This window comes from Oryzias latipes, chromosome 15 (assembly GCF_053564925.1).
Source record: "Oryzias latipes strain Hd-rR chromosome 15, Olatipes_Hd-rR_3.1".
Taxonomy (NCBI): domain Eukaryota; kingdom Metazoa; phylum Chordata; class Actinopteri; order Beloniformes; family Adrianichthyidae; genus Oryzias; species Oryzias latipes.
In genome coordinates, this window is record NC_136251.1 from 19,991,257 (window position 1) to 20,012,387 (window position 21,131).

At 37.8% G+C, this 21,131-nt stretch overlaps 2 protein-coding genes across 15 annotated transcripts in view; one reads left to right on the forward strand and one right to left on the reverse strand.

Annotated features, from left to right (window-relative positions):
- Positions 1-15,632, reverse strand: part of ccser2a (coiled-coil serine-rich protein 2a) — a 43,436-nt gene extending 27,804 nt beyond the window's left edge. For 5 of the 12 annotated variants that reach the window (XM_011484349.4, XM_023963036.2, XM_023963035.2 and 2 more), the window contains exons 1-3: positions 14,943-15,632; positions 703-2,177; positions 423-631 (exon numbers count right to left, since the gene is read on the reverse strand). In XM_011484349.4, coding sequence (XP_011482651.1) covers positions 423-631; positions 703-2,134 — 1,641 coding nt within the window. In that variant the 5' untranslated portion in view covers positions 2,135-2,177; positions 14,943-15,632. The remainder of the gene's footprint in view (positions 1-422; positions 632-702; positions 2,178-14,942) is intronic. The other 7 variants (XM_023963033.2, XM_078932167.1, XM_078932166.1 and 4 more) reach the window with 6 other exon arrangements.
- Positions 1-21,131, forward strand: part of sparcl2 (SPARC-like 2) — a 34,678-nt gene that overhangs the window by 8,248 nt on the left and 5,299 nt on the right. For 2 of the 3 annotated variants that reach the window (XM_011484356.4, XM_078932169.1), the window contains exons 1-3: positions 19,673-19,846; positions 20,188-20,263; positions 20,736-20,808. In XM_011484356.4, coding sequence (XP_011482658.1) covers positions 19,818-19,846; positions 20,188-20,263; positions 20,736-20,808 — 178 coding nt within the window. In that variant the 5' untranslated portion in view covers positions 19,673-19,817. Of the gene's footprint in view, positions 1-19,672; positions 19,847-20,187; positions 20,264-20,735; positions 20,809-21,131 lie in introns of those variants that run through there. The other variant, XM_078932170.1, reaches the window with a different exon arrangement.

Below are 21,131 nucleotides of genomic sequence, written 5' to 3' on the forward strand. Positions count from 1 at the left end.
AATTATTGTTAATTTTATTTTACTGCTTCAGATGTGTATAATTATTTCATCTGTACTTTGAATTGCTAAAACTTACTTAATCAAACAACATTCATCAATATAAAAACATTAAATGTGCATAGAGTCAAAGGACACTACCAGAAAAACAGTTTCAAACACAATTAAAATGTGTTTTTTTTTTTTTACTAATAAAATGTAAGAGCGAGGCATTAAATAAAGGGGACAAGTTGAACTCCAGGGCTTTTGGGAAAAAGCTACAACTAAGAATGCCTACTGCACATTTAGTAAAGATACTTTAAAAATTCAGCAGTCAAAAAGAAACTAAATACATAGTTTTCATTCAGTAGAAATTAGATAATAATACTTAGTATCTATGTGCATTGCTATCTTCAAAGTATCCGAATCAATAGTATGAGACTCACCATGCTGTTAATCTCTGAGTCATCATAATCCAATGATTGAGTTTCATGAATCCCAAGGGGCTGTAGGCCCTCTTCATCCCACATGTAGGTTCCACCAGAGCTGTTTGAGGGCGATATCTCAACAGACGAAGCCTGTTGAGCCTCACCCTGTTCTGAAGAAACCACCAATGGTCCCTGAGAATCTTGCATAGGGCTTTCTTCTTCTGTTTCTGAAATGCAAAAAAATTGTCAGGAGAAATGTCACTAAAGTAACAAATACGTATGAATGACTTTTGATTACCAGGCAGATTGGTCAAATCCAGCTCAACAGCCTCACTGAGTGGGATTTGAGTTATGCTGCCACATTTCCTGTTGTTGGACATTTCCCCGTCATTGAGTTCATCTCCAACATAGTCCAAGTCATCTATCAACTCTTCACTGGTGTCACATCTGTCCAGTGATGAGGCAGAAGATAAAGACATGTCTTCCAGAGTTTCGGCTGCTGCCTGGCAAAAGCTCTGTCTGCTGAAGGCACTTTTTTCGTCATTTCTGACATCATTTTCAGGGCTTCCATCACTTTCGCTGTTAGAGGAGCATGCATTTCCAACACCTGTTACATTATTGTCCACTGCTATTTTTAAAAGACCCTCACTTTCAGAGAAAGAAGATGTTCCGATGGCTTCCCTAACCTTGTCTGGTAAAAGAGGCTTTTGCTGTTTTGTCTGACCTATTCTACAACCCACAGACCCCGTGCTGGCCAATGACTTGGTCAACACAGAACAAGGAAGCAATGGTTTCTTGAGAGCACGGGGAGTACTTTGTAATTGGGAGGTGGAGGGATTGGGTTGAGAGTTAGTCACTTGAGGATTTCTGCTATACTGCAGTCCCCCAGTTCCTCCCCCAAGAAAACCTGGACTTCCATGGTTTCCATTTATACCTAAAATCACTCTTCCATTGCTCAACTGTGGGACTTTGAGTAAACTGCTCCTAGGGGGACGCAGCTGAGTGTTGGCTAATGGCTTTGCCAGCTCTACAGTTCGATTAAAGGAAAAGGATCGCGTCATAGGCTCACCTGTGGGTGAGGGAATCTGTTTAAAGTGAGTGAAGCTGTTTGAACGCACAATACTGTCCAGAGTTTGCTTCTTCAGGTCATCAATGGACTGTGGTAAGCTGTCTTGGGATATACTTCGGGGAGAGCAGGAGCCTAACATAGGCCGTGCAAGCCGTGACTCCGATCCTGTACGAGCAGAAATGCTGGAGCCATTAGAGCCCACTTTGGAAATTACACCAAGTGAACTCTGGATGGCATCAGCCCTACTTTTAGGACTGATCTTTAAAGTCTGCTTGGGTACAGCTTTTGGGCTAGAGACAGCCACCATCAACGACCCTGACTTACGCATTTTAGGTGTTGCTGGAGAGCCATTTTTCAAATCCTTTGCAAACTCTGGAAACTGTGACAGAGCCTTGTTCTCAGTTCCATCCTTAGAGTTGTTAGGCGTAGTCGGGGCAGCAGGATTTATCTCCACTTCTCCTTTCAAATTCAGTGAAAATTGAGATGGGCGAATCACGCCATTGGAACGAACACCAAGAGCAGAAGTCTTGCCATCCTGGAAAATTGTAGATGGTTGTGTGAAACTGTTGCAGTGGGTGTTAGTGATACCAGCCGAGGGTCGCCCACCAAACTTTGGCAATCTGGATACCATTGTAGGCCCAGCAGAGGCTTTCTCCTCCATTAGTTGTCAGGAAGGTCATGGAGGAGGTTGGAGATCTAAACAACTGAGAAAATAATAGAAAAAAATGTTTTACTTAGATTGTTTTAAGACTATGACAACAGACAAATTACACTTTATTCAAAACCTCTAGTTCTTATTAGGTCGTATTAATGTTAGTAAACAAAAAAAAACAAAAAAGAATCTAAAAAGAGGAGTTAAAAAGCAAAGTATTTGCCATCTGCTGCCAATCTTAAAAAAAGAAGAAGTATTATTGGCAATTGTCTCTGAAACCAGAGTTCCTGGCATGTTGTTGGTTCCTAAGAAAAGCCTCATTAATGCAGCTTCTCACTTTTATCAAGTTGCGCAGTTTGTTCAAATTAAAATGTGCAAATCTAAGCTTTGTTGCTATGTAGCAATGTCTCTTTTAGAAACAAAAGGATTTATGTCTACTCTTCTGAAATAGTTGTGCGGGTACTTTCCTATTGTACTGTTAATATTATTACTCAACATGCTCAATTACTTAACAGTGAGGATTGTACATTAAAAGATTGACATCCTCGGCTACTTTGTTTGTTCATAGATTACTTTTTGCCATTACACTAAGCTTTGCATAGTCAGATTATAGGATAATTCGATGAACTCATATCATGAATATATCATACACACATACAGATATATTTCAATCAAAGGAAAATACATTATAAAAAGTGTTAGTGCACCATAAAACTTAGTTTAGTATAACAAGAATGTCATAACATTAATTAAAACTTTACTTGAACTCTTAAATCTTTAAAAACGAATACAGCACAATAACAAATAAATCAAACAGTTATACAATGCCAATCCCAAAAAGCTTTATCCATGACTCCATCCAAAGCTAGAAATGGCATGTCAAGCCAGTTGCCAAAAGAAGGTTTGGCTTGGATTGATGGATGACACATAACTTACTTTGCTGACAAAAAATGACCAATACATGGACAATACCTGTGGGAAAAAGGGGGAAAGCAGACCTGGGAATGTGGCCACGATGCAGTGAGCAGTGCAAATCTGCAGTGTCTTTAGGCAAATTTGGGGTAGTAAAGGGTTGATTAGTCTCACTGATTCTTTATTTTTCAGTATTACCAAGCAACATGACAGGTGTCGAAGTGTTAGAAGTACACCTGCATGTTACACTAGCTTGTAAAGTATTACAAATAACAAGTGTTGTGAGACAAAACAGTCAGAATGAATTTTGAAATCAATAAGCAAGACCCCTGCACTCATGGTGGAAAAAGACATCATTTTGAAAGTCTAGAGAAAAACAGGCAATTCATTTTATAAGAGAACCTCCTGTTAAACTAATACAGCGACACAAACATAACTCAATCAGCTTTTAAGATGATGGGGGAAGGGAATTGTGTGGCATTAATGGTTGTCCATTTCTGAAAAACAGCTTCCACTGCCCTACATTTCCACACAAGGATGCATGTTTCTTCAATGAAAGAGACTAACCATTGACACTGTGTCAGACTGGAGAGATGGTTCGTCTATGCCATCATTTTAATCTCTTTCATAAACACACACACACACAAATAAGAATGAACATACACACTTTCAAAATCAGGTCAACATGTGCATGCAGGGCAACCAAAGCCTCTTTGCCCTGGAGAGGGGGTCATGAGTGTGCATGTATTTGAAGATTGAAATAATGAAGGTTGTAGAACTATTGGAATCTCTAGTGTTGCAGAGAATCTTACTTACTTTAATTTATTTTATCAAATCATAAGAAATTTTCTTATGAATCTGGTTTTTAAAATCTTGGATAATTAAAGACAGAAAATATTTATTTTTTAAACTGTGGTGCGCTGCAAAGGTATTATCTCGAACTGTTAGTTGAAAACATTTCAACGTCATTCTGAAAAGAAACCAAATCTTTAGGAACCAGTTGGCTAAAAAGAAATTTATGACAATTTAAAAATTAATATAAGAAAATTGTAGAAAAATCTGCACGATGCTACAGAAATGAAGTAAATATTTTTCAAAAGCAAAGTTATTGCCAGAATGTCTGATTTAAAGACCCACTCCAATGAAAATCTTGTTTTTGGTGTTTTTTTAACATGTTCTTATGGGCTTTTTCTCATAATAGAGGACATATTTAAAAGGAAATTAACATTAAAATTGCATTTCTGAGTATTTCTATTCAAATTGATGTAAATTAAGAGTTGAATAAAAAATGCTGTTAAAAAAGCTTGTAGCAGTGGCATAGGTGCTTTAGGGCAGTGTTTTTCAACCAGTGTGCCGTGGGAGATGATCAGGTGTGCCATGGGAAATTATCCATTCACTGATCCAAAAACATTTCCCATCTCCAGGATATTAGCTCTGTGTTCATGAACAGGCCCTGATAAAACACTGAGTAGTTAGGATTATGAAAGACCGTAACCAGTGTGCCGCGGCGCACTAGTGTGCCGTGGGAGATGATCAGGTGTGCCATGGGAAATTGGAACAGGCCCTGATAAAACACTGAGTAGTTAGGAATATGAAAGATCATAAAATACTTTTTTCTTTGTTTCTTTGATTCTATTAAAGACATTTTGATAAGAATGACAGTACTGCAATTTAGCCGCAGCTTCAGCTGTTTTCGGAAAACTCCCGCCCCTTCAACTGTCTCCACCAATCATTCATGGAGGCTTAATCACACGTCATCAGTCTGACCAATCAGTCTTCACTTCCTTGTTCCGATACTGTTCATAAAGTCTCTCAGTTCCAACAAAAATACCAGCTAAAGCTCATCTTTAGTGATGTAGCTTTCCATGGGATCCGGTGTCAGACCGTGGAACAAGTGAACAAAATAATAAAGCTCAGAGAGTGTCTGCGATCAGCGGCAGTTTCGCAGTACAACTCCCATGATGCATCGGGTTAAAGTGACGGCGTCTCAGCGTAAAATGAGTCTTCCCTGTTAAACGTCTTGAAAGCACAACGAACACGCATCAAAGAGTTTTTAAATCTTCTTGATGAAATCAGAAAACAAGAGTTAAGTTCTCCTTCAAGGTTTGTGTTTTTTAATAACAGCCAAACATCCCAAAGTTTGGTCCAAGTCATATTTCTAACTAAAACACTTTTCTAATAAGGTCTGAATTATTTTATATGTTAAATTTAAGAAGACGTTATATCAACATTTAAGAAACAGGATTACGGTGAAGTGGCCAACAGACACCATTAAATTGAAACAATTTAATAATCTAAAAAGAAATAAAACATTTTTATGAGGTTTTCAAAGACTTCATCTTTGATTAAGACAAGAGAAAAACTAATAAAACTTCAACATTTTCACTTTTTGTGTAGCTACAGAAAACTTAAATATAATATTAGCCTTTTGTGTAAAATTTATCAAACATATTGTGATCATATAATTGTTCGAAAATTACAGTTGCCCTTTGCACCAACATTGAATAGTAATTTGATAGGATTTACAAAATGCACTCTTTGCCTCTATAATATTTTGGATGTTATATTATCGCCAAGGACAACCGCAAAGATGAAAGTCATAGTGTTTAAGTTCTAGACAGAGTGACATATGCTAAGAAGCAGGGCGGTACAAACTACAGGCCATCTGTTAAACTCATATTGGTTTGACTCCTCCTCCCCCATTGAGTAAAGTGCTGGGCAAAAAGATGGTTGATCCTATCCCAAACCCCCCTTTGTTATGTGATGAGATTAAGTCCAAGAAAAAACATGTTCAAACCTCTAGTCAATACCTATTTTTTTATTTCAAACAAGTCATTATAAAAGAAACATTTAAGTAAACACGAATATGGGGGGGGGGGGGGGTTACAACCTAAAGTTAACTACTGTCAAGCCCAAAAATATTCATACTTTTGCAAAATGTTGACTTGTTCAAGAGTAATCACTGTTATAAAAATCTCCTCTTATTTATTTTTTTTCGAAACAGAAAAGAGATATGTTAAAAATGTGCCCGAGCTCTGAATAATTTCGGGGTTTGCACAACAGGATTATGAAATAAAAATAATAAAAAACAACGAAACACAAGAGCTGAAAATGAGAAAAACACAAATGTTTAGATGAACTGGGACGACAACTGAAGATAAAACACAATTGAGATGTAAGAATCAGTCATTTTAAAGACAACTAAAAGAAATATGAACAAAAAAGGAGAAATATTTATACATATAGTGTTAACTGAACCTCTTCAATCTATTTTATCAGTCCTTAGAGATCCTCAAATACCATATAATTAATTCAGATATGATAGTTAATTTGGTCTTTGTCTGACAGTGAAGCAACCAGGCCCAAACTTTCAGACAAGTAGTAAACTGTAAACTTAGAGCCATAAAAATATAGGCCTTCATTTCCCTTCTGGATAATGTGCAACAACAAGTGTACACAAACTGGGGGGGATCCATTCTTCAAGTGTAACAGGATGGATGCAGATGGGATGCGACAGTCCGAGGGTTGTGATCTACTGAGTCATTGGAGCTACGCATGAATGGAGGTGCTTTACTACAGACAGTAAATCCCTGTTCCTCTTGCTTAGACCCCTTAACCAGTCAATCCCCAAGTCCCACTGCTCACAGCTCCCCATAATTACATAGCTTCAGTAGCATCCTTCAGCAAGGTTCAATATAAAGAAAAAACATGCCGCATCCATTTTAAGAGATAACATTTTTTTTTAATGTGGTATTTACATGGAAAAATATTTTAATTGCCAAATAAAGACATTTCATTAGATAGGTTATTTTAAAACCTTAAAAAAAACATTTTTGGAAATGGTGGTTAAAATCATTTCACTTCTATCTTTTATTTCATTTATTTAATCTTTTAAAAATAATCAAATAAACTGAATTACAGCAAAAAGTCAAATAAAATTCCCGATTATGACTTATTTACTTAAAATAAATGTATCAGAAAACCAACAAAAATTTACTTACGTTAACATTTTCCTTGTTCTAAAGTCTCAGATGTGTTGTTTTGTACAACTGCCAACCAAACACAATATCACAGCCATGTGTATAAGTTCAGCATGTAAGTGCATTGAAGGAAATGGAAGGCTGTATCAAAAAACTAAAAGGGAGAAAAATGGTAGAAGAGTTTTGAGGGGAGAGATATAAGAAGGATTAAAGTCCTCTCCTCGCTATTTTTGTTTTTTTGTGAAAGACAGCTGTAACTTGTGCATGCCTTTCATCGTTTCCTCCTCCCTGTTCCTTCATTTCTTCATAATTATTTTATCTGTCCTGATGGATTGTTCTGCAGAACCAACGACGATAAAATTAAAATAAAACAGCTCGTCTATCTGAGGAGTCTGATTCATGTTCAGGTGGTTCTTTACCAGGAAAAAAAAAAGTTTAGAAACCTTAAAAATAAGAATTTATTTAATCTGATAGTTATTAAAGAATAATATATTTATGCTCAAACTTACAACTTAAGTTGCTTGCCAGGATACTAAATCCAAACCAACAGGCCACCTAATTTATTGACCGAGTTCAGTGACACAGCTGGGTAATAACTAGGCCAGTCATCTGGACACGGCAGATGTGGGACATTGCTCTGTCCCTGAAGAGATTAGTAGAGTGCCATTATAGATGGCTAATAGATAGAGACAGGAAAAAAAGCACTACCGATTCCAGACAAAAGTATTGAATGAGAGCAGTGCTGGACAGGGAAGCAATGATGCTAAAAGATGCTAATTGAATAAAACAGGATGAAGGGTTTTATAATGTTGGGTTCTGACCAGGCTGGATCAAATGACAGAACTGCACAAAGGAAACAATGGACACAGAAATGAACACATTTGAGGTGTGGCAATGCACTGCTTGTTTTACAGCACTGGAGCTAAACAGACAGAACAATCTTTAAACAACATTTGTAATTTAACAAAAGCAGTCAGGAAAATTTACCCTAGAAATCTGGCTTTCTGTTGTCATGTTCAAATAAACAATAAATTTAAAGGGGAGATATCTGTCTGCAGCCTTTCTACATAACTCCAAAGTGTTTATCCGTGTGCGTATGATGGTGGGGGTTTAAGGTAAAATGTGAGTTGAGTGGCAGGGTAATGTGTACATGGGTAAAGAGAACCAATGCTTTGAGAGCATTAATAATTGAGAAGGTACCTTTTAGGAGCCCCACCCTAGAGAGAGAAGAGTAGATAATGCAGAAAGCGCTTGCTTTGACAAAGATGTGCTAAAAGAAATTATAAGAAAATAAGACATTTCCAGTTAAAAGAATACTGACCATTTATCCACAACTGAATGGAGAAAAAAGCTCTATTATTTTTCCCACTAGGAAAGGGTTATTTACACGCTAAAGAGGCGATGTCCGTGGTGCTGCTCTGTGAATCTATGAAACCACCACAGGGCATAATCCAGAAAACGTTTTCTGTTTAGCACTCAATTGTACACAGCGATTTTGTGGAGGTATTAAAATTTGGTTTTCAATTTAATAAAAATAAAAAATAAATCTGCTTCCAAATATTGATTTCATGCTTAAAAGCATAATGGCCCTCCTCAATCAACTCCTTGAAATTGCATAAAGCCCCATGAGCATTACCAGCTTCTCAAGATCTCCTGGTGTATGTATCATTGGTTGGATTACAGAATATAGCATGAGGAAGCACTGATTGAAATGAATAAAACTACAAGCTAAAATATAAGATGAAAGATTAAAGTTGTTTTTTTGTCACAAATTTTAAATTGCACGTCTTTGCCCACATCCTATGTTCTATATCGATCTTATCAAAAGAAGTGCTGAAAAGTCAGGATCAGAAAGTTTTTCTCTATCCTAAAAAAAATTTAATAGGCAAATAAACCAAGACAAGCAATGTAACCAATACTGAGTTATAACACAAAAACGTTTTTAAAATCCCTTTTGACTTTTTTGGCTAAACTTTGGCATGTTCTTTCTAAGATGTGATGGGCTGTGACATCTTTGGCAGGGCTCCTAGAAATGCAATTAACAGCCCATATGCCCTCTATCATTATCATCGAGATACCTCAGATGTCACACTGTTACAGTGACAGATGTTAGCATACACGTGTGACACACAGGGACAAACACTTTTGAGAAAGAATGAGCGGTCTCCTTGGTGTGCTCTACTCAACAATTGCTACAGCCGCTCTGTTAGATAAATATACTGCAGCTGACATTTTCATTCTCTCAACACAAGTGGTCACAAAGGCCACCCAACATAACAGATGCTAACTGTTTCCAACAAGCTCACTAGTGCTACTTCCACAGATTATGTTCAAATGATGATCATACTTTGAATAATTCATGGATTGTGTGAACTTTATACGCATGATCTGAATGATAAACCCAACATGACATCATGATGCGATGTCTTCATTTCAAGTAAATGTACAGTTTACTAGAGACAAAAGAAATACAATTTGGCAGAGGGAAATGTCAACATCTTACTTAACCAGGGGCCGTCTTGCTGTGAGCAATTTTGAACACTCCTGCTTCTTCTGATACATGTCATTTCACAAAAGAAACTAATATTTTTGCACGTTATACATGATCTATTCAAAAAAGTGTTTTTCAGAATATGAGTTTATTGGGAATAACATAAAAATCGTGAAGAGCATGTAAGCTTGTAACAAACCACCCTTTACAAAAATAAAATGTGGTGAAATGGTAAGCCAGTTTAAAACCTATGTGAAATAGCCAAGAAAAACTGCTGCTCTATCGTAACAGCTAAGACTCTTCTTGTTCAACCCTTTAACACCGTAGTTTTAGCTCCAGTTACTCTTCAAACATTTCCACATATTGCGTAATTCCGACGGATCTCAAACTGAGAAAAACAGCTTTGTGCTCAAACACAACGCAATCAACATGAATCTGCAGAGAAAAGCAGCAAACATTATTGTTGCAAACCAGCGCAAAGCTGCTTTTCTCCACATCAGAGTCCATTGGAATTACATTAAATGTGTAAGTCAAAGAGTCACAGTAGTTATGAGAGCATGTGTTATTGTGCTTTTGCAGCAAAAAAAAAAATAAAACAGCTCTGGTGTTTAAGGGTTAATATCAGGTTAGCAACAACCAAAATGAAACATTTCAAATAAGGCTTTATGCTGAGGCTCTATGTTGATGCACAAAAAGCAGAAGAAACACTATATATCTGACAGTAATCTATCTTTTTCCCATTTATTCTTTTTTCTTATTATTATATTTGCCTGTCTGTCTTAACAAACCTTTTCTCCATAAATTGGCTTAAGGAACACACTTTTTTCTCTGACAAAGAACAGTTTCATGTGAGGCCAAGGGAAAAAACAGCTTAGATTGGGTCCTAACTGGTGCATAATGACCATGTCTTTGTGTAAAAGTAGACATACTTTTGTACTAACCAACAGCTGGTGAATTCTGCGTAATGCAGCTTGCTTAAAAAATGTAAAGGCCTGATAAAGTACTATTATGTGAACGAGTCATATACAGCTGCATTTTAACTTGCCATTTAAATATTGAATAAAATGCTTCATCATCTTGCAGTTAAAAAAACAATGGCTAACATAAAATAAATAAAGCATTTGATAAAAAAAATGCTAAATGAGTTTGAGGAGGAAGGCTTTCTTGGCAAAAAAAGAAGTAGAAGTCTGAAGGTAGACGGCTCGAATGAGTAGTAAAGAGCTGATAGGGAAGGATGAGACACACAAAAAAATGTTTAACAAATCCTTGGTAATTTATCTATTTCAACTTGAGAATTGGTTTATATTTCATAACAAAGCACCCAGACCGCAGCACATGATGAGTGTGTGTCTGGAGCGATGTAAAAACTGCATCACATGACCCAAAGCCTTGAAGGATTATTCAATGAGATTTAAAGGTTTTAAGATGAGTGACCCGTGACCTATTGTGGTTAAAGTTTAATGCTGATTATAGTACTTAAGTCCAAGAGTGTAACCTGAAGCAGAAAGGTTGTACATAAACATGTCTAAAAACATAAAATGGACCTTTTATTTATCAGCTTTTAGAGCTTTTTCCCTACATTTAAAAATACTAGACTTGTAGAAGTACCCCACAGGTGTGACTCAGTAGGAGACTTCCTGGTCACGTTTTTTTCTAAAAGATTTATTACAATTAAATGTAACATGCATTTGATCCTCTTTTACTCTCATCTGTCAAAGCACCATTAGCTGTCATACACTTGAGTGTGCGAAATTTTGTTTTCCACATTTGATTCATCCCCTGGGGGAGAAGTGAGCTGCTTGTAAAAGCTTATCAAAATGATGAAGCAATTACACAGAAAACACATTTTTTCACAATGAAAAACATATATAACATATTAACTTGTAATCTGAGTATTTATTTATTAAAATCGTTGTGAATCAGGAGCAGATGAAGAAATGCTGTTGGAAAAGGCTTTTAGCAGTGACGTAGGTGCTATAATCAGCGGGCTATAAGCTCTCTGCTCCGCTCCAATCTGATACATCCACTTGCAGACAAATAGATCAATGTACGTCTTTTTTTTCCTCATCTGAGCTGGAATCTGCCTCAAAACTGTATAGCTGAATATCTCTGATATTGCTCACCATTTTTGTAGCACCGGTAATGTTAAGTTGGGGGTTTGAGGAGTTGTAAGCTAGCAGGAGAGCGTGTAAACATAGAGATAATGGGAAGTCAGGGAAGTATTACTCTTCGCCAACACACCGAAGCAAATTTCAAATAAACTACTGCCACTCTGCAGAAACTTTGTTCTAGAAAATAACACAGGTTGATAGATTTTTGCCAACAAAAATTATTCAAATGTTCAAGATGTCTGAGGATCACTTTTCTATCCAATTTCTTCCCGTGCCTCTGTATGTCTAGAAACTTGCATCAGTGTCTTTGTACACTAAGCTATTCCAAGACTAGAAACATCTGTGGTTTTACCAAGGGAACCACAGTGCTGATAAGTATGGCTAAGTATAGCTCTAATGATAGGCCTCATGCAGAGAGAACAAGGCAAGGAGAATAAGACAGAAGTCAAATGAAGTCCTTCAACTTAGGGCACATCACGCAAATAAGAATAAAAATTGAGACACAAACCGTCCCAAAACATCATCTCTGAGCATTTTGGATATAAATAGCTAAAATAGTGTTAAATTAAAAATGTCTGTACTTATTGATTTGGCAGTAACACAACAATGCCTATACACACACCTTCTTAATTCAAAGACCCATTTTTTACAATACAACAAATGTCAAGGACTATTTAACCTCCCATCTTCCTTTCATGGGCACCATAGAGTCTTGGAATGACTATAATGCATGTAGCTGTAAGGGTCTAAGACTAAAACAGTTCTAGTCCCAAAACAATCCTTAAATCTTTAAGTGAGGTTTGGGTGGTCCTCCACATTTAGAGACACAAAGTAGATGGTCAGCTGTTGGGGAGGAGACTGGGTTGATTGTAAACACAACTTCAGCCTAGTTGGCGCCCCCAAGGACTCCTGCAAACAGGTGCCTAAAGAACACACACATGCATTTGCATGTGTCGGCAACCCCACCTTGACACCAGAAAAACCCCGGACTGTCCATCTCGCTTACACTAAGTAGAGTCAGTCACGCCTTATCCCGAAGTGTAGCTGCTGCCAGCAAGTGCTTTACTCTGCTAAGGTAGACACTGGAAGAAACCTCAGCTGTCAGCAAAAATATGATTATGTGAAGCTGCTGTACATGCTATAAAAAGCTTGTTTAATTTTATACCTCTGTCTGCTGGATCTAACTTTTTATGACACAATGAGTCATCCCCAGTTGGCCTTCAAGCAAGTAAAGTTCCCAAGTATATTTTTCTGAAATAATTGTGCAACTGTTGGTTATATTATGTAATTAGAATGAAGGCTTGTTGAATCAAGGCTGGGTTACCTTCATTCATGAGGTTTAGACTCTTAACTCCCACTCCAGTCACCTTTTGCTCTGTTGTTAAAGCATCCCCACTTCACTTTCAATTACAATCATGGCATTTTTAGGGGGAAAAAAATTACAAGACTTTCGCTTTCTGGGACATAGTTTCTGCAGAGCAGCAAGAGTTTTCAGAAATTTGCCTTCGAGTTATGGGCAGCACTGCTGGCGCAGAGTAAGCCTATACCCTGACTTCCCTTCATCCCTTTGTTTACACTCTCTCCAGCCAACATAACAGCCCTTCACAACCCCAACCTAACATTACCAAGGTGCAATAAAAATGGTGAGCAATATAGGAGCTGTCCAGTCATACAATTATGAGCCAGATGCCAGCTCAGATGAGGAAAACGAAGACGTCCATGAATCTATTTGTCTGCAAGTGGATGCATTAGAATGGAGTAGAGACTGACATTTTTTGGGATTCCCACGGGATTCCCATGGGATGGGAGTTGTCTCTGCCATTAATCATGGGACTGGGAAAGGACATGATCAAATTATTTTGGGAGCGGGACGGAAGCGGGAACTGACCAATTAGTCTCGGGCACGAATGAAATGCCTCTCAGTCTGAGAGTCTCAGTAAGGATCCTTAGAGTGAACGAGAAGAGCGGCTCCTTCCTGGGAGCCTTTTATTTCTCAATTCACCCTTGTTCTGTTTTTCTCTTCAAGCCGCACATGATTGATAAAAAATATGCCCTGGGGGCGCGTGCAGGTAGTGTTTGCAGGGGGGGGGTCATTACACGCACCGCAGCACATGTATGATCAAGACAGTGCTAAGTGCAACAGCATCAAACTACAGCCAGACAAAAATGTAAAGTAAAGAAAAGGAGTGACAGAAGGAAAAGAAATAAAATCTGGAACCATTTCACATCTATTGACAATACAAAGGAAGAGTGTCGAGTCTGCGGGAAAATAATTCCATCAAGAACCGGCTCCACAACCAACCTGTACAGACACCTGAAAGAACCTTCTTCAAAACTCCATTTCTAAATTCCAACCTTTTTATATAGTTGATAAATTGAATAAAGCAACAAAACAACCTAAAGAGCCGTTTGGGAGCCAAAAGAGCCGGTTCTTTTTAGTCAGCTGATCCAAAAGAGAAGCCAGAATTCCCATCCAATAAAAAACAATAAAACCAATAAATCCCAAGCAATAAAAACAACGATAAAGATGGATTGAAGTGCAATGGTAATGCAACATATGTATCTTGTAATTTAAAATTACATTAAGTTCCCTTACAAATTAAAACAAAAATATCACATTGATACAATATTTGCATCTAATTTTTTATATATATATATATATATATATATATATATATATATATATATATATATATATATATATATGACTATAAAATACTAAAATGTAAGAACGGGAGTGGGAGTCAGATTACCTGGAGCGGGATGGGACAGGATTATTTTTTACATTTTTGATTGTGAATGGACAGGAGTGAAAATCTGCTCCCATCTCATCTTCTGGAATGGAGCAGAGAAGGGGGCTTTTAGGTGGATGATGAAGCATCTACGTCTCAGCTACAGGTTGTTGTTTTTTCCAAAGGCCATTTTTTTCCTCTGCTCCTAATTCACAATGATTTGAATAAAATATATATATATATATATATATATATATATATATTTTTTTTTTTTTAATGTCCTCCATCATGGGAAATATCCCACAAGAACATGTTAAAACACTGTTTTCATTGGAGTGGATCTTTAAGCATGCCTGTGGGGTGTGGATAGTGTTGGAAACATGGTCTCTTTTGCCTCACTGGGCATCACAAAATCCGAGACAGCATCATCACATCCTTGTTTTTGTTTAACTGGATGTTTCCAGATTGTATTTCAAAACTTAATTACAGCTTTTTTAATACCTCCTCCTAGGAACTTTAATCATCTGCGCTGAAAATACCTTTTTCTCCTTGTTTGAGTACCTCAGGCAGCGAGAGTCCAACTGAACTTACCTGAAATAAATCCACTTGTTTTGCGTGTACGCAGCGAGCTGTGAAGTTAGCGGAAGATGAGTAGTTTCTTCAAAGGCCAGTCTGGGATGGTGCATTGATGAAGATGAAGCTGCTCGACTGCCTCGAAGTCATCACAAGTGGAATTTCACGCTTCTGGCGTTTAGCAACGAGCTGCGTTGGGACCAAACAAGTCAGCTAGCCTAGCTTAGCTTAGTCACAACGAGAGGAAGAAAAAAAGTTGGTAAATATTTACGCTTTTCGGTTTATGTGTTTCCAACTAAAGGGTTAAAAAATATCCCCAAGTCACGGCTTCCCTGGGCCGCTTACACACCGTCCGGTTACAGGCCAACTGATACCGCGGTGTCCTGTCGACTAAACGGTCTCATAAGTTGCAAATAATTACAAAAAATAAAAATGAAAAAAATAAAACGTATCATGAACAACTCGTGTTTTCGTTTAACTAACTACGAAAGCAAAACAGAGAACACGGACCAGAGAGCAGCTGGACTAAGTAACGCGAGCAGTTGGTCCGACATCCTCCCTCCTCTCGGTTCTAGCTACTGGGCGGAGCCTAAAGCTGTCAGCGGCTGGTTGAGGAGCGCGAGCGGCCATGTCTGGCAGCCGCGTGCAGCCTCAGCGCTGCTCAGTGCGGTGTGTGCCTGCCAGGAGAAAAACTGAGTCATGCACTCATGTTTTTGCTTTTTTCTGCTACGAAGTACAAACCACTAACAATAATCAAAACGCGATGCATACTACGTTTTCTCATTGCATTTTAGGATTTCATTGTAACTCATTTGTTGACAGTTTTAAAAAAATTATAACAAAAAATTGCAGAAAGGTATTTCCCGCAAGAAGCAGGTTTTGGATTCTAAGCTCTGACCTCCAAATCTGGTGATGAGACCTGGAGACCTGGAGCCCTTGGTGGAATACATCTTCGTTCAAAATATTCTGTTATTTTCAGTTAAGAAGATGAAACTGAGTCATTAGGATGCATCATTGTCAGGGAACTGTTTCCAGCTCGCATAGAACTACTGAGAAACGAATGTGCCAGTAAACTCAAGGGAAGATGTTTGTTATGTTGCATATATGTGTTATTTATGCAAAACATACCTCATTTGTTGTTGCTAAATATGAAAAAAAATCCAAAGGAAGAAAAACATTTCAGCAGTAAAATAGTTTCTTTGTTGATCCTCAAGTACAGAGTAAGTTCTAAAATAAATAAATATCTTTAAATATTTTGAATATTTCATAATGCCCTCAGTTATTTGTAGTGCCTCAAACACTAAAAATACTTAAGCAATCAATTCTTACTAAAAGGGACCAGTTTTGTTTTTGATTGTTCTCTAAAAACCATAAAGAAAAAAGAATTTTCTTCTTTGATATGAAATCCTGGATAAAGCACAGGACAAATACTTTTCCAAACTTTTTATTTTTGGAGAAAGATCAAAGTAATTGTTGGAATTCCATCTCCTTGCTGACTCTGGTATAGCCTTACAAAGATTCTGTGGACTGATATGACAGGGAATGGAGATGCAGTGTTACATAAGAAGAAAAACTCAATTCAGTGAGAAAAAAAAAGACAAAAACTTTCAAAATGTCAAACATGATGATAGTGCTGGGTGATGGTACTTTTCAGCCTCATAACCTGTTTAACTAGCCATTAAAAAGACCCTCAATGTGTCTCAAAAACAATTCTGCAAAGACAGATTAATGCTTCAATCTGGAAACAGACTGTTTATATTCCCTTAGTCGCATCTTTATAGTAAAAACAACTTTTATAAACTAATAAATCTGACTTTTAAGCAAATTAAAGCTGACATTAAAAGAAATAAACTATTAAACTGTGTTTGGATGTTATTATTAGCTGTGTTTCATCTCCAAGAAAGCTGGAATTTGAAAAACAATGACCTCCACAGTATGCAAAGCTGAGTAAGCCCCGGATGTGGCTGCCAAGAACAGTCACTGGGTCATCCGACAGGTACAGCATTAACAGAACAGACACCTCTGTGTTTGCTTGGTGGCCCGCATGCTGCTGTGTTAACCATTAACGCGCTGGACTGGCTGAACCGTGAAAAAATATAACTTACAGATTTTCTAGAGCGGCCGCGGTGGCCACCAAACACAGCCTGCGACTAATAATGATGTCACACCATAGAAGAAGAACTTGGCAGTCCCGTTGTAAACAACAAAGCTCAGAAATAGAGCAAGATTATCTTCTAAACAGGCTTTTATTATTGTTGTGATTATTACTAAGTGCATGTTCGCTTATAGTTTTTTTTTTAAAATCCGTGCAGCTAGTGCTTCATACTTGGCCGAACTGACCCAGAAGAAGGGTTAGAATTAGGTTAATACGTGCTAATAACATTTAGCCATGGAGGAACTTACACTGGAATAAATATCAGGCTTTATTTTGTCTGGACCCAACTGGTAACACAAATTCACATAACTGTTTGCACGGTTTCTCAGGACTGTTCATTCAAAAGCCGCCTCCGCCCGTTCCAAAGCCGCCCCACTGCTAGTAAACCGTGCGCATGGCTTATCTTTTTTTTCTTCTTTTTAACCACTGGCCCCTGGAGGGCGCCGTAAGTTTCTGTATGCAGTAAAGACCACAAATACCTCACATACAGGCCACAGTTTGTGAGGCTGCGTGACTGTGTGTCTGATGTGGCTGTCTGCAGCACGGGGGCACCTCAAGGGACTGTGCTCTCCCCACTCCTCATCCTGTACACATCGGACTACACCTACGACTCCCACCACTGTCACCTAGTAGTGAGCAGATCTGTGCAAAATAGGGGGAATTGTGCTTAAGTGCCTTTAAAAATGCAGTGGTGAGGCTGCTCAATGAAGGAACAACTATTTTTTTAAACACATCACAGTGCTCTAGGGTTTCTCAGTTTTGGTTGTGTGGTGCCAAAATGCAAAAAGTGCACACAAGCAGTCAAGTCAATCTTTGTTTCTATGGCAGATTTAAAAAAGAAAATCTGGCATTGATCAAATTGAAAGATAAACGTTTAGTACTTTTAATACTAGATTTCAAAAACTCCAAAAACTGTTAAGATAGGTGGGTTTTCAACAAGGTTTTAAATGCCTTTAGAGTCTGTGCAGCTCTGATGTGCAATGGAAGGCTGTTCCACAGTTTTTGGTGCAGCCAGAGAAGGCTATGTCTGCCTGGAGCCAGCATCACAAAGCAGCAGCCAGTCAGCAAAACCTTTAGAGCCCCTGGCTGGGGCCTGGAGGAGCCAATAAAGCCAGGCTCAGCCAGGTCGTGAAAAGTTTACTCGACTCAGGATGATGTGTCCGGAAAGCAGCAGGGAAGAACAGACTCAGGTCTACAGAAGGTGAGATCAGGATCAGAGTAAAGAAGGTTGAGACAGACCACAGAAGAATGGAGATGTTCTCTGCATACAACACCAAGGACCCAGAAGCAGGATGATCAGAATCCACAAAGATATTTCATTTTACTGACACACGGAGCATGTGCAAAGCATAACACACAGGAAACAGGCAAAACATCCTGACACCAATGACAATGCGAGAACCCCTTAGATACCCAGATATAATTACAAATGGAAACCGACTGCACAGAATAACAAATACACCAAACTCTTGACAGAGATAGGAAGGCACCAAGTGGCAAGGTGAGAACTCCAGGTCTAAAAGGCATCACAGAGAAGAGACTTTTTAACCAAAATGACTAAAGAGGTCCATTCGATCAGCAATAAATCCAGTCAAAATCCATTAATGGGCAGAATCAGGTCAGGGCTCAAAGACGTACACAGACGAGTGTTAAAGTCACTAAAAGCAAGAAGCTTTAAACAAGGTTTACATAGGAGTTGACTAATGATTGATGACTGCTCCAATTTAGGAGAAACATTTAATTAAGACGAGCGACAGCATGACAGAGTGGCAGGAGGATGACACAAAGATGGTTAGGTTCATCTCAGAAAAACGTTTAAGAACCTCCCTCTAGTTGTTGCTGAGTTTCACACACATAACCAAACAGATCAACACACATGTTCTTTGCTATTTCATAACAGAAGAGGATGTCTTTTTTTACTGACTAGAGTTGAATAAAAAAAATTATATTATGACTTCAAAGTGCTTGGGGCAGAACAGACTCCATGCACATATCAATCCAACCACAATGAAAGCACAGTGAAAATAACTACTAACACTAAAGAAAAAGAAACCCCAAAATGTTATTTTACAGTACTGAGCCTGTTTTATCACCTTAACATTGAATTATTGATATTGTTTTGTTTTGTGCTGTGCAACACTACTTATTTCATATTCAGCGCACTCACTAAAGAACAAGAGATGTTCACTGCTGGGGAATGTTTCCAGCACAAATGCATTCAATATTTTAGGTGAAAACTAAGTCGAAAGGGTAGTTGAAAAATCCACGCAACTCTTCAATAAAAAAGTTATCAGTTCTTTTAATGAAAAGACTGTGATTGACCACTACAAACACTAGAGGGCAGCCTTCATCTGTCCTCACTTGTTGCCTCTTTCTTTCAGAAGGTCAAAAGAATGTATGGAGAGTAATCAGGAGATTTGGGGCACACAAAAAAACTGTGTCTTTATGTTTTTACTGGTTTGTGAATCATCCTGTTAACCGGTTACCACATCATTGAAAGTATGCACACCTTCTAAATCCATCCTGTCTGGTTCTTGCATGCAAAACTGTAACGCCCCTTCTGCTGCTCTTAGCAGGGTTAGATGGGGTCTAAAGAAAAGAAAAAATCTAGAGGAGGGTCATATAGATAACACAAAAAAGAAAGAAAAAAAGAAAAGACTCCTGGAACAAAAGTGCATCCCAGAGGGAGGAGGTGAAACAGAGAAAATAAGAGTCTGGCAACAATGTGAAGACTGGAAATGAGAGACAGGACCAACAGAGGCTCTGGGTAAGATTTCCTCATTTTCCAAACAAGAAGAAGAGATTTATAAAAAAAATGGACTTGTTTGCACTAATAACCTCCTTTGCTGAAAACTTAATTTGCTTGGAGTAATTCAACCGGTTTCATTCAGTGGGACAAAAATGGTTTTCTTGAGGCTTAGTGAGTTAAAATGTTGGAAAAAAAACACATTTATTTGATAGGAACTCTTTGATTTTAACATTTATTTAGATTATTCAAAAGGCAATTCAGCATTTTATTTAAAAATCAGTTTAAAAACTGTCAATTGGGGCTAAATTTGTTAGAGTAAAATGTACAATTTCCTTTTTTGATTTTCATTCATAACGAAGCCGGATGGATGTCTCAGCCATGTGCCTGATGCTGACGCTCGCCTTATCTGTCCTTTTTCATCCTCATGTGGCTTTGGTGAGTCTTTCTGCTGATTACAAAGCACGTCAGAAAAATAAATGGATGATCAGCACATGAGAAAATCTACAAGTATGCCTCAAAATGTCCAGATAGGAATCCCTTGTTAATTGTAAAACTCTAATCGTTTCATCTGGATTAGTGTGTTTTTTTTGTACCACGGTAAATCCAATGTTTTTCTCCTTTTTTTCTCTCTCCTGCTCATTATTTCAGGAATGTTTAGTTTAGTTTAGACGTTTTAAAAAGAAAAATCCGGAGTTATGGAAACGTGGCTCCAGCCACCTGTTTTGTGTTTGATCTGGGAAGACTTGAGGGGCAGATGTGGATCTGGCGCTGACTACAAAGATTTAAAAGTAACATCAGAATTAGAACTGAGGCATTTAGGAAAATCTATATAAAGAGCTTAAAGGGTTAAATTAAAACACTATGAGGCTTTTTAGTTTTTACTTTTATGTGTATGTTTGCGATTCAGGGAGGCAGAGCTCAGCGCCGACAGCGACAAGCTGAAGAAACCCTCAGACCGTACATTGGCAGAGTACAGCCTGGTAAGAGTTTTAAATGGAGAATTTTTATCTGCATTCCAGTCAAGTAACTCTGACCTTTTTTTTTACTGCCTTTTCTGTAAAAGGTCTTAAAGTGAAGTACAAACTTTACATAACTCTTAATTCAGCATGTGGTTCATCATATTCATAATTCCATAATTCTAAGCCAAAAATTAAAAACTAGCTGAGAATTTTCTTAAAGAAATCTTATCAAGTTTTTAAGAAAAAATATTTTTTGCATTGATTCTCACCTCAATATTCCTCATTTTGCATGTCATTACCAAAAGAAAAAGTGCTCTAAATAAGAAAAATGTATTTGTTGGCAG